This window comes from Salmo salar, chromosome ssa25 (assembly GCF_905237065.1).
Source record: "Salmo salar chromosome ssa25, Ssal_v3.1, whole genome shotgun sequence".
NCBI lineage: Eukaryota > Metazoa > Chordata > Actinopteri > Salmoniformes > Salmonidae > Salmo > Salmo salar.
Window position 1 is genome coordinate 11,968,664 of NC_059466.1, and position 14,703 is coordinate 11,983,366.

The 14,703-nt window shown below is 39.9% G+C and overlaps 1 protein-coding gene across 1 annotated transcript in view; it reads left to right on the forward strand.

Moving 5' to 3' along the window:
- The first annotated feature begins 3,631 nt into the window (after positions 1-3,631).
- The window catches only part of LOC106586167 (G protein-activated inward rectifier potassium channel 1), a 37,255-nt gene continuing 26,183 nt past the window's right edge, over positions 3,632-14,703 (forward strand). The window contains exons 1-2 of the mRNA XM_014173099.2: positions 3,632-5,279; positions 5,846-6,062. Of these exons, the coding sequence (XP_014028574.1) occupies positions 4,440-5,279; positions 5,846-6,062 (1,057 nt within the window). The 5' untranslated portion in view covers positions 3,632-4,439. The remainder of the gene's footprint in view (positions 5,280-5,845; positions 6,063-14,703) is intronic.

The window sequence follows — 14,703 nt, forward strand, 5'->3', positions numbered from 1 at the left end:
TTTCCTGGCCATGGACCCAAAATATCGATGTTTTGTTCCCTGAACCACTTAGTTATCACTTTGGCCTTATGGCAAGGTGCTCCATCATGCTAGAAAAGGCATTGTTCATCACCAAACTGTTCCTGGATGGTTGAGAGAAATTGCTCTCGGAGGATGTGTTGGTACCATTCTTTATTCATGGCGTGAGTGAGCCCACTCCCATGCCTGAGAAGCAACTCCACACATGAATGGTCTCAGGATGCTTTATTGTTGGCATGACACAGGACTGATGGTAGCGCTCACCTTGTATTCTCCGCTTTTTTCCGGATGCCCCAAACAATCGGAAAGTGGATTCATCAGAGAAAATGACTTAACCCCAGTCCTCAGCAGTCCAATCCCTGTACCTTTTGCAGAATATCAGTCTGTCCCTGAAGTTTTTCCTGGAGAGAAGTGGCTTCTTTGCTGCCCTTCTTGACACCAGGCCATCCTCCAAAAGTCTTCGCCTAACTGTGCGTGCAGATGCACTCACACCTGTCATTCCTGAGCAAGCTCTGTACTGGTGGTGCCCCGATCCCGCAGCTGAATCAACTTTAGGAGACGGTCCTGGCACTTGCTGGACTTTCTTGGGCGCCCTGAAGCCTTCTTCACAACAATTGAAACGCTCTCCTTGATGATCCGATAAATGGTTGATTTAGGTGCAATCTTACTGGCAGCAATATCCTTGCCTGTGAAGCCCTTTTTGTGCAAAACAATGATGACGGCACGAGTTTCCTTGCAGGTAACCATGTTTCAATAAGCATTTCTCAACGGCTGGCCATTCCTTCCTCCTGGCTACTCCAATCCCGGCCAACAGCTCCATCTATAAGTCTATGCTAGGTAAAGCTCCGCCTTATCTCAGTTCACTGGTCACGATAACAACACCCACCCGTAGCACACGTTCCAGCAGGTATATCTCACTGATCATCCCCAAAGCCAACACCTCATTTGGCCGCCTTTCCTTCCAGTTCTCTGCTGCCAGTGACTGGAACGAATTGCAAAAAAAAATCGCTGAAGCTGAAGACTTTTATTTCCCTCACCAACTTTAAACATCAGCTATCTGAGCAGCTAACCGATCGCTGCAGCTGTACATAGTCCATCTGTAAATAGCCCACCCAATCTACCTACCTCATCCCCATACTGTTTTTATTTACTTTTCTGCTCTTTTGCACACCAGTATCTCTACTTGCACATCATCATCTGCTCATTTATCACTCCAGTGTTAATCTGCTAAATTGTAATTATTCGCTCCTATGCAGGGGCGAAAATCTGATATCAACTTTGGAGGGGACAATTACATGACATTTTCTCAAGAGCAATTCCTGAGGGGGACACCAAAAGTAGTGCTGTAACACATAGCCTACATTGTAATATGGTAAATGTATATTGAGGAACCAAAGAAATAAGGTGTTTGCCGTACTCCTAACTACCGGTACCCAAAACTAATCACAACAGCAATACCATTGGCTTTAACAAATCTTAGTTCAGTCACCAGTTTAAGTTGAGAGTGGGGGTATCCATGGCATTTTCCAATTATGTTCCTATTTTACAAGTAAAAAAAATTGAGAACCTTTCATAATGTTGCCAAACAAAGACTCAACAAACTTACCTGAGACTCCCTGTCTCTGCCAGTCTGTCCCTACATATCTGTCCCCAACTCTGCTGTCTGTGTGCCATCTGTTGCCTGCTCTGCCTAATGACATCATTGTGAAACATTTCCATTAGAATTTCATTTCTTTCTTATGAACATTTTATCAACTAGTCTTTGAGATATTAGGCTACTAGGGTTCTTACTTTGCGTTTTGGTGTACTGAAAAATACTCTGATGTCCGTCTTTTATTTTTCTACCTGGCTGGCTGGCTACACACACACACAGTGTGTAGGTTATTTACAGTAGGAGATGGGCTTCTATCATCTTATCTTTTATCATTCTATTTGGGCTTCGATCTAAAAGGTAGCTAGCAAATGTGAAACGGATTAAAATGACAAGAGTTGACAGCTGTATGAGTTCACCATTTACACAACATATGCTGCAACCTTTTGTAATTTTAATAGTTTGTTTCATATTGGCTGACTTCCAACAATAGCTGAATTTGCAAAGCTAGCAAGCACCAATTCCGTTTCAGTGGTGTTTGCTATAATCTTTGCTACCCGGGTTAAATAAAGGTGAAATAAAATAAATAAATAAAAGTTCCCTTGCGACAATTTAGCTTTTGCAACGAGACCATTAAATATATTTAAGACAATGGTAGAAGAGAGTGTAGTTCTGTTCAGTTTGGACTCCAGTTTATCGCTAACCTTATCACAGGGACTTTGAAGCACTAACTTACATCATCTGCATGCTGATCTTGGAATAAATTGACGATGTCAAAGATGGAATCTTTGCTGAGGCCACATAAATGGAATAGGTACTAGCTAGCTTAATAGTTAATATTTGCGCGCTAGCTCTGCATATTCAGCTAGTGTGTGTGCGCGATTGACTGGATTAACCTCACGTCAGTTACGTTCATTGAGTGCCTTTCAGACAGTGGATACGGCCCCTCTGTTACCTTGCCAACTAAGGAACTGTCAGTGGATCGAACCATTGTGAGGCAAAGGGTGGGGGGTCGCAATCTTTTGAAACTTAAAAACGCGTGTCTATAATCAGCACAGTTGCTTTCATTGCGTATTATTAATATTATTTAAATTACATAGTTATGTTTCAGTGATATATTGGGGGGGACAAATCATATTTTTCCCAGGATGGGGGGGGGTCGTGTCCCCCCCGTCCCCCCCGGGATTTCCGCCCCTGCTCCTATGGCCTATTTATTGCCTACCTCCTCATGCCTTTTGCACACACTGTATATAGACTTTGTTTTTTTTCTACTGTGTCATTGACTTGTTTATTGTGTTATTGGCTGGTTTATTGTTTATTCCATGTGTAACTCTGTGTTGTTGTCTGTGTCACACTGCTTTGCTTTATCTTGGCCAGGTCGCAGTTGTAAATGAGAACTTGTTCTTAACTAGCCTACCTGGTTAAATAAAGGTGAAATAAAAATATATAAAAAAAGAGGAAGAACAATGATTCCAAGCACCACCCTCCTTTTGAAGCTTCCAGTCTGTTATTCGAACTCAATCAGCATGACAGAGTGATCACCAGCCTTGTCCTCATCAACACTCACACCTGTGTTAACAAGAGAATCACTGGCATGATGTCAGCTGGTCCTTTTGTGGTAGGGCTGAAATGCAGTGGACATTTTTTTGGTGATTCAGTTCATTTGCATGGCAAAGAGGGACTTTGCAATTAATTGCAATTCATCTGATCACTCTTAATAACCTTCTGGAGTATATCCAAATTGCCACCATACAAACTGAGGCAGCAGACGTTGTGAAAATTAATATTTGTGTCATTCTCAAAACTTTTGGCCACAACTGTATAATATATTATAGTTTGTACATTTTTAGTGAGTAATTTAGTCAAATCTACTACAATTGAAATACTCTAATTCTGTGTTGTTGTGTTGAGTGTTAATAGTTTTTCGATAGTGAGTGTCTTTACACAATGGTAGACAAAATTAGTGTTATTCCTATTGACATGAATGTGGTGTCATACCTGGGGCCTCTGCCTGGGGCCTGCAAATCACTAAGGCCGCCCCTGTTTGTAGTACCAGTAGGAAATAGTGAGTGCATCGTTGTATAAGGAACGTGCAGTGCGCAGGAGCCGTGAAGGGGAAAATCGAGAGAAAGAACGAAACAGCTACTGTTGGATTCTTAATACCTGCGTCCATAAGAACATCACAAGACAAATTCCACCAGAAGAGGAAAAGGGGACGCAGGAAATACAGCTTGCTGGCATCATCGGTAAGGGGAACCACATAAGTATGAGCGGACAGTAAATTGTTCCCCGAATCCTTAATTTTACATCATATTCCACTGTCATTGAACTGAATGCAGATCCTATGTGCGCCCGCAGTAGCACAAAGCGGAGGTTTGGGAACCAAATTGTGTCCAACACCAACGCTGAAATCGGATGTACAGTACGTATTGTGCCGTTTCATATTGACCACGGTTTCTAATCACATTTACCAACGATTAATTCATTACTTACCGAATCCTGATTGCTTGATGGGGCGTCGAAACATTTTCAACTTTTAACCCAAGGTGTGGACTTCACGGAGGAGGAAAGTGTTGAGCCAACCTGCATCAGTCTAACCTGGGAGGGCGATAGGTAATCAGCAGCGACTCACCAAAGAATAATCTGTTCAAAACCTGAAATGCAACGGACGCGTTTGGATAGCAGATGATCCTGTGCGTAATTGTTTTATAGCGGACTCCTTTTCGGATGAAGAGCTCTTTGTTGTGATTGAAGTGACATTAGCCCTCTCTTATTTTCATGGCTTTGGAGTGCAGTAGTAGGAACAGTATGTGGAGCGAGGGGACAGTGCATGATTAGTTCGTTACAGAACGCACTTTCCTCGCCTTATTTCCAATTCCAAGATATTGGACACAACATAAGGCCAATTGCTGCAACTACAACGAAGTCCTGTACAGAAATAGACTTTACATTAAACCCTTCAGATTATTTCTCTCGCTGCTGTCATCGTAGTATGTCTGCACTCCGAAAGAAATTTGGGGACGATTATCAGGTAGTGACCACCTCATCCAGCGGGTCTGGATTCAACCAGCCAGCACCAGAGAAGAAGAAGAAGAGGCAACGCTTCGTGGACAAGAACGGACGATGTAACGTTCAGCATGGAAACCTGGGTGGTGAAACCAGTAGATATCTTTCCGATTTATTCACAACACTGGTCGATTTGAAATGGCGCTGGAATTTATTCATCTTCATCCTTACATACACGGTGGCATGGCTCTTCATGGCCTTCATGTGGTGGATCATAGCCTACATAAGAGGAGACCTCCATCGAGCCCACGATGACAAGTATACGCCATGCGTTGCCAATGTCTACAACTTTCCCTCAGCGTTTTTATTCTTCATAGAAACGGAAGCCACGATAGGATATGGCTATAGGTATATCACGGACAAATGTCCCGAGGGGATCATTCTCTTTCTTTTCCAGTCAATCCTGGGATCAATCGTTGATGCTTTTTTGATTGGCTGCATGTTCATTAAGATGTCCCAGCCCAAAAAAAGGGCAGAGACTTTGATGTTCAGTGAACATGCAGCTATTTCGATGCGAGATGGAAAACTAACTCTCATGTTCAGAGTCGGCAACCTGCGTAATAGCCATATGGTCTCCGCACAGATCCGCTGCAAATTGCTGAAAGTAAGTGGCACTTCTATGCCTCCATATAGCTCAACAATATTTATGTATTAAAACGTTACTAAACACTTATTTCAGACGGTGTAATGCATTTGTTTTCTTATTGTTTATTTACGCACAATTAAATATTAAACACGGTTGGAAAAGATAATGAAATACATCGTTATTGGAATTAAGGTATTATTATAAAGTTTATTATTTTTACTTTCTTTGCAAATGGGCTCACCAATGTGAATTAAAAGCATAAAGCTATTCATTCCAGACACATTTAGTGGCAATGCTATGTTTACATTTTAATGAATCTAAACTATTTGATTAATAAACCCATAGACCCCCTTGAAGTTGGAGCGCTGTAGTGGTGGTGGTCACTGGGTTAACAACCTTTGATGTGGCTTGATGTGCCTGATTAGCTATAGCCCTCCTCATTCAATTTACTAACTCTGTCTATTTACTGATGATTGATCGCTTTGATTGCTCACAAATTGTGGATGGCTGTCAGTATGGCTCACTGGGTTGCAGTAGTTAAACTGTGTCTCTCTTTCAAACTCCATCTATGTACGCTTCCATAGTCTCGTCAGACGCCCGAAGGCGAGTTTCTTCCGCTGGATCAGTTGGAATTGGATGTGGGCTTTAGTACCGGAGCGGACCAGCTCTTCCTCGTCTCACCACTCACAATCTGCCATGTGATTGACACCAAAAGCCCATTCTACGAACTCTCCCAGAGATCCATGCAAACAGAACAGTTTGAAATTGTGGTCATATTGGAAGGAATAGTGGAAACCACTGGTAAGTTATCACAAATACATATTTTTTCTTTCTTGCAGTATTAGTAAAGACCATAGGCCTAGGCCTATTTCATGTCTATGCCCAGAGATAAAGTGGTGGGCTATGTTTGGCTCAGGCTAGAGTATATGATAGCAAAAATAAATGTGTGTTAGTATGAGTGTAATAATATGAGGATGAGTATAAAGTGAATCAGTACAATGTGAAGTTGCAGGGTTTTACTCTGAGTGGCCAATGTTGACCCAGATGGGCTTCTCCAATGACCCCTGGGATGTTAGTGAATGTCACTGATTGCATGTTATTGGTTTTATGTGACACAACTGGATAGGTTTATAAATAATATCTTCTGATATGATTTTATGTATGCAGTGGAAATGGCAAAAAAGAAATAGTAATTTGATATACAGTAAGTGAACATTGACAGTGGTCCTTGGTAAGAAATACAACTAAACAAGAATGCTGGTAAATTGAATTATTTTAGAAGTAATTTACTCTGTTTTTATGAGATCTCCTAAAACATATTCCAAGGAGTTGATGTCTAGGGAACATTATTGCTGTTTTACAATACAAACCTCAGTCTTCTGGGGGGTACACTGTAAATAAAACATATGGTGATTACAATTGTAAGGCAACCAGCTGCAATAGGATTGTGAGTTTGCTCAACATTTGGGCATATAGCTGAACCAACATGCATTCAATATGAGAATTTCTTGGACCTTGTTTGCTTACCTACCAGACTGCCTTGAGTTCCGAGTGAATGGTAGTTACCACCCATTACTGTATTTGTTAGCGACAGAGACATGGTTGTTGTATTCAATGGTTTTCAGTACTGCAGCCTTCACCAAGTGAGTGTCTAAGTGAATATGTTATCTTTAATATTCAACTCTTTATGACAATACTTTAGATTTATCATAAGGCCTTTTTTTGAGGCCCTATTTACACCCTAACACAATGGTCTCAAACTCCTGGTTTACAGGCCACAGCAAGTCTGCAAATCAGATTATGCTGGCTTGCAAAGTGCTGTGTAATTCCTATTGGAATCCAGCCAGAGTGAAGATATCCAACAACTGGAACTTTTAATATCCCGAAACCTGCATTCAGAATAACTGAAGATTGATTATTGAGACTACCTAAATCATATAAACTGGAACAGACATCTCAGTAATGGGTGCAATAAATCCAACTACTATATTGGATTAGTTTAGGAAAAAATGTATGCTATCTATGTTTGTGTAGGATAATATTAATCAACCAGTCAAAGTACATGCACAAACAGGTATTGAAACAAACAATTCAGAAAATCTACCTGCAAAAGAGCATGCTGAGCATGATGGGGAAGGTTGAGTTCTTTTGAGAAAACATGAATTTCTAATTTTACTCAACCGTTTTCAAATTCAGCTGACTTCGAGCAGAGTTTGTTGAGTAAACAGAATTCAGCACATTCACTCAAATTCTTGTCCTTTTGAAGCCCACTCAACTCGCATAATAACGCTGAATAAGCAATTGGTTGAATTTACTTTTTTTTTTTACAGTGTTGCCTTCCAAAGGCAAACATGAGCATGCTGAGCATGATGGGGAAGGTTTTGAGTTGTTTTGAGAAAACATGAATTAGGAATTTTACTCAACAACCGTTTTCAAATTTAGCTCACTTTGAGAAGACTTTGTTGAGTAAACAAACTTTAACACATGAGCTCTAATTCGTGTCCTTTTGAACTCCACTCAACTCACAGATTAACTCTGACTAAGCAATTGGTTAAATTGGCTTTTTTTTACAGTGTATACTTCGCATTCCCCTGTGCTTTTTGAAATTGGAAGCATAAATTCAGCAAGAACAGTATTGCCACATTTGATCATGGTGTGTAGGCATTTTCAAACTGTTCCCTTTGAGACAGTTAATAAAAGGTTTTCAGGGAGGGCCTTTAAGACTGTGGAGTGACATAACTTTGTAACAATCCAGTCTGACGCAGAACTGAACACTGCAGATTTACTTTGATCATGAAAAAGTTGGTCCTGTACTGTACGTATGTGGCAGTAGCATACTTTACAAGTCATGCCATTAGATATCCACAAAAAAAAGTCAAATTGTATATCAAATATGAAATATTTTCAGTCCTCAGATTTGATTCAGAATCCAAGCGGTTTTAAATATAGTTTTTATGTGTTGATGAAAAATCTGTAGCAAGTGACACAGAACTCGTATAGTATATGAACATTTCATGGGGCTATTTTATTTATGAGGGCTTACATAGGGATGTTATATAGAAAAAAAGGTGCAGAGAAATGACTGTATGATAAGTCTAACCTACAGGAGCTGCCTTTTAAGATTCATCCTAAGAATTAGACATGTCTACATCTTCTCCCAATGTTTGGATTCATCGGCCAGTCATTATTACAGAAGATTCTAGAATGGAGATAAGATTTCTTAAACTTTCACTTAGGAGGTAAAGGTTCACATGCATTCATATGCACTGGGTACAACAGCAAAATTCGACAGCACGTTTTACTATAATTGGATTTTAACATATTTATTAGATTTTCTCAATGTCAATGTTAAATCTAGATAGCACTGTAATCTTGACTGGGTCAATACGAACGTACCGTATGTGTGGTATAAGGTTAAAGAACAAGAAAGAGATGACGATGTGAAAATAATATGTGGTTAAAAATGTATGTACCGTGAAAGTCTAAGCCTCAGACGCTTTCATTTTGGTCCAATGTAACTCTGTTTCCATGGCAACCTCTCCTTGAGCATTCCGGATTGCAGCACTGCACCTAAACTTAGATTTTATTCCTATGGTATGGGGGAAACGGTTTTCTATCGCGTTCATAGACAAATCAGCTCTCTCACCCCGGAGTATTTCTTCATTATTAAGCTCATATTCACACAATGAGCTTCTCAAATCGTCGTCCCACCCGTTCATGATATCATCAACTCAAAGTCAGCAGCACATGACTTCCCATCTGTTAGATTATCAGAGTTTTGAACATAATCACTGCGCGCATGACTAATATACAGTGCATTCGGAAAGTATTCAGACCCCTTCACTTTTTCCACATTTTGTTACGTTACAGCCTTATAATAAAATAGATTGAATCGTTTTTTTCCCCTTAATAATTCACGCAATACACCATAATGACAAAGCAAAAACAGGTTTTTAGAAATGTTAGCAATTTTTTTACAAATAAAAAAACTGAAATTACATTTACATACAGTAGTACCAGTCAAAAGTTTGGACACACCTACTCATTCAAGGGTTTTTATTTATTTGTACTATTTTCTACATTGTAGAATATTAGTAAAGTCATCAAAATTATGAAATAACACATATGGAATCATGTAGTAACCATAAAAGTATTAAACAAATCAAAATATATTTTAGATTCTTCAAAGTAGCCACCCTTTGCCTTTGACAGCTTTGCACACTCTTGGCATTCTTTCAACCAGTTTCATGAGGTAATCACCTGGAATGCATTTCCAACAGTCTTGAAGGAGTTCCCACATATGCTGAGCACTTGTTGGCTGCTTTTCCTTCACTCTGCGGTCCAACTCATCCCAAACCATCTCAATTGGGTTGAAGTCGGGTGATTGTGGAGGCCAGGTCATCTGATGCAGCACTCCATCACTCTCCTTCTTGGTCAAATAGCCCTTACACAGACTGGAGGTGTGTTTTGGGTCATTGTCTTGTTGAAAAACAAATGATAGTCCCACTAAGCGCTAACCAGATGGGATGGCGTATCGCTGCAGAATGCTGTGGTAGCCATGCTGGTTAAGTGTGCCTTCAATTCAAAATAAATCACAGACAGTGTCACCAGCAAAGCACCCCCACACCATCACGCCTCCTCCTCCATGCTTCATGGTGGTAACCACACATGCGGAGATCATCCATTCACCTACTCTGCGTCTCACAAAGACACAGAGGTTGGAACCTAAAATCACAAATTGGGACATCAGACGAAAGGACAGATTTCCACCAGTCTAATGTCCATTGCTTGTGTTTCTTGGCCCAAGAAAATATCTTCTTCTTATTGGTGTCCTTTAGTAGTGGTTTCTTTGCAGCAATTCGAGCATGAAGGCCTGATTAACGCAGTCACATCTGAACAGTTGATGTTGAGATGTGTCTGTTATTGGAACTCTGAATTATTTATTTGGGCTGCAATTTCTGAGGCTGGTAACTGAAATGAACCTATCCTCTGCAGCAGAGGTTATTCTGGGTCCTTTCGTGTGGTGGTCCTCATGAGAGCCAGTTTCATAATAGCGCTTGATGGTTTTTGCGGCTGCGCTTGAAGAAACGTGGTCGAAGTTCATGAAATTCATCAAAGTTCTTGAAATGTTCCACATTGACTGACCTTCATGTCTTAAAGTAATGATGGACTGTCATTTCTCTTTGCTTATTTGAGCTGTTCTTGCCATAATATGGACTTGATCTTTTACCAAATAGGGCTATCTTAGGTATCCCACCCCTACGTTGTCACAGCACAGATCTAGGAAGAGTCTTGTTGGTTCCAAACTTATTCCATTTAAGAATGATGGAGGCCCCTGTGTTCTTGGGGACCTTCAATGCTGCAGACATTTTTTGGTACTCTTCAGCAGATCTGTGCCTCCACACAATACTATCTCTGCGCTCTATGGACAATTCCTTCGACCTCATGGCTTGCTCTGACATGCACTGTGAACTGTGGGACCTTATATAGCCAGGTCTGTGGCTTTCCAAATCATGTCTAAATCAATTGAATTTACCACAGGTGGACTCCAATCAAGTTGTTGAAACATGTCAAGAATGATGAATAGAAACAGGCTGCTGCTGAGCTAAATTTCGAGTCTCATAGCAAAGGCTCTGAATACTTACATTTTTAGAAATTTGAAGAAAAAACCCCACTGTTTTCACTTTGTCATTATGTGATACTGTGTGTAGATTGATGAGGGAAAAAAATACTTTAATTAATTTTAGAACAAGGCTGTAACTTAACAAAATGTGGAAAAAGTAAAGGGGTCTGAATACTTTCCAAATCCAGTATGAGAGTATTATGACAACAAAAACAACAACACCAACGAGCAAAGCACTTTTAGTTGAATTAAAATAAGTTTATTAGAATGGCCTGTTCAATAGAACAAAAATCAAACTCAGACACTTTTCGGCATATCCTCCGTGACGATGAGTAGAATGATACAAGAATTGTAAAATGTTTGTGTAAATATTTGAAATTAATATAACAGATATAATTGTTGACTCCAAATGGTTTAGGTTTAGTTAACTGTTCGTTCTATGAATGTCAAGAAAAGTAGACTTGAAAGGATTGAGAAACAGTCTGTACTTGGGTTGCAAAATTCCTCTTACTTTCCCACAAAATGTCCTGGTTTTCCAGAAATCCTGGTTGCAGGGTTCCCGGATTTCCTGCTTATTCCATCATAATACCAGAAATCTTCCAAACAGGATTTCTGGAGAATCAGGGAATTTTAGGAAAGTTACCAGAATTTTGCAACTCTAGTCTATACACAGCTATTGAGTCATCATTATCAATGTCATGCCAGGGAACACTATACTGAATCACTGAGGTGCAATCAAATTCACTTCACTGTATGTGCAGAAGTGAAATTGCTCAGACTGCAATTGCTTCACCACTCTTCTGTTCGAAATGGTACATGAATTATACATTGTAAATCTAACATGCAATTTTGTACTTTAGGCCAATTCTCTGTCTTAATTTGAGATCAGAAACAATGCAATATTTCTTTGATCAGCTCAGTTAAATGATAAAACAGGCTGTGATGTTAATTTCATGGCAAGCTGGCTTTGAATGTGCGATAGACTGGAGGAAGAATTCTGTCAGCAACAGAATTTCTCCCTGAGAAGTTGTATGGCACTTGATTACCACAACACTTTGCAGTTCTGCATTTAAAAAAATATGTGAAGCACTTCATTTGAGGTTTGTGTTCACTCATCAATTATGTTTAGAAAAACATTGGCACATCAGCAGGAAATTACCTTTATGAGAGGACTGCTATGTGACTATCATGTACAGTTGAAGTGGGATGTTTACATACACTTAGGTTGGAGTCATTAAAACTCGTTTTTCAACCACTCCACAAATTTCTTGTTAACAAACTATAGTTTTGGCAAGTCGGTTAGGACTTCTGATAGGCTAATTGACATCATTTGAGTCAATTGGAGGTGTACCTGTGGATGTATTTCAAGGCCTACCTTCAAACTCACTGCCTCCTTGCTTGACATCATTGGAAAATCAAAAGAAATCAGCCAAGACCTCAGCCCTGAAGGTACCATGTTCATCTATACAAACAATAGTACGCAAGTATAAACACCATGGGACCAAGCAGCCGTCATACCGCTCAGGAAGGAGACGCGTTCTGTCTCCTAGAGATGGACGTACTTTGGTGCGAAAAGTGCAAATCAATCCCAGAACAACAGCAAAGGACCTTGTGAAGATGCTGGAGGAAACAGGTATACAAGTATCTATATCCACAGTAAAACGAGTCATATATCGACATAACCTGAAAGGCTGCTCAGCAAGAAAGAAGCCACTGCTCCAAAACCGCCATAAAAAAGCCAGACTACGGTTTGCAACTGCACATGGGGACAAAGATCGTACTTTTTGGAGAAATGTCCTCTGGTCTGATGAAACAAAAATAGAACTGTTTGGCCATAATGACCATCGTTATGTTTGGATGAAAAGGGGGGATGCTTGCAACCAGAAGAACACCATCCCAACTGTGAAGCACGGGGGTGGCATCATCATGTTGTGGGGGTTGCTTTGCTGCAGGAGGGACTAGTGCACTTCACAAAATAGATGGCATTATGAGGCAGGAAAATGATGTGGATATATTGAAGCAACATCTCAAGACATCAGTCAGGAAGTTAAAGCTTGGTCGTAAATGGGTCTTCCAAGTGGACAATTACCCCAAGCATACTTCCAAAGTTGTGGCAAAATGGCTGAAGAACAACAAAGTCAAGATATTGGAGTGGCCATCACAAAGCCCTGACCTCAATCCCATAGAAAATGTGTGGGTAGAACTGAAAAAGCGTGTGAGCAAGGGGCCTACAAACCTGACTCAGTTACACCAGCTCTGTCAGGAGGAATGGGCCAAAATTCACCCAACTTATTGTGGGAAGCTTTTGGAAGGCTACCTGAAACGTTTGACTCAAATTAAACAATTTAAAGGCAATGCTACCAAATACTAATTGAGTGTATGTAAACTTCTGACCCACTGAGAATGTGATGAAAGAAATAAAAGCTGAAATAAATCATTCTCTCTACTATTATTCTGACATTTCACATTCTTAAAATAAAGTGGTGATTCTAACTGACCTAAAACAGGGAATTTTTACTAGGATTAAATGTCAGGAATTGTGAAAAACTGAGTTTAAATGTATTTGGCTAAGGTGTATGTAAACTTCTGACTAACTGTACATGCTAATGATTAATGGGCTAAAGAGGTATTTACTAATATTTTCTGAACAAGTCCAGCCGAAAGCTGCAGTGGAACATTTTGTTAGACTATTTTAAATGAGAAATTCCACGGGTTGTTGCATGGCAAGCTGACTTTGCACTATCCCCATCTAGGCCGCTCTGGAAAAGGTTATTCCGGTTTTGAATATTTTAATACACATTTTGTGATGTCTTGGCCTGCCCAGCATTTACCAACAAAAACCATTACTCTTGATTTTGTTATAAAAATAGTCATTTCTGGTACAGCTGATTGTAGGGTACTCCACAATGATGGAAAATCACTGAAAAAGAGAAAGTTTTGCTGTGGCAAGTGAAGCTTTTGAGTTGTACAGCAGTAGTGCCTCTGGAGGTGAGCTGGAGGAAGTCTTCTGGTCTTTCATTAATGCCTCTAAAATGGCACCCTATTCCCTATGCAGGGCCCATATGGCCCTGGTCAAATGTCGTGCACTACATAGGGAATAGGGTGCCATTTGGGACAAACACAGGCCATAAATAGTTAGTTGTGCATTGACGTGGCTAGTTGTCTTGGCTTCCTCTCTGCCCCCTCCATGGCAACCCCAAGCCTTTTTACAATTCACTGGTATTGGAGAACAAATTTCATCTTCCTTGTTATTGTGTTTCTGCTATGTGTTCATGCTAAGACGTGTGTGGGTGGCATGAGACTGTTATGAATTGATTTAAAGTGCACTTGATGTTTATTCATATGTATCTGTGAGAATATAAATACAGTTTGTCTGTCTTGTGGACATTCTAGCATTGGATAAAGAAAGTGTTTGAGTTATACGTAGTATCACAGTTTGGCTTATCCTTTCCCAAATAATTTGCCCATTGATTCACTCCTCTTATATATTACAATGCATTTGATATGGAAACCTTAGTAACTGTGTGTTTACCATGTTTCAATGTAAATCCTTATTTATGAGCTTCTTGAATTCTATTGCTGTACTTTCAATGGATTCTCCCATCGTTGGCTTAGTGTTGAATATTGAACAAAAATGCTACATTGGACAAGAAGTACGAAAAATGTAAACTTGTAATGCATAACCAAGACCTAGGGTGTATAAATATAGCTTTCTCATCTGAGATTTGGGGTTAGAGGAAGGGATTTGAGGTAGGTGCAGCAGCTTACAGATGAGCTTCAGGGGAGAATAATTAACATTTTATTAACAAGAGGAGAAAT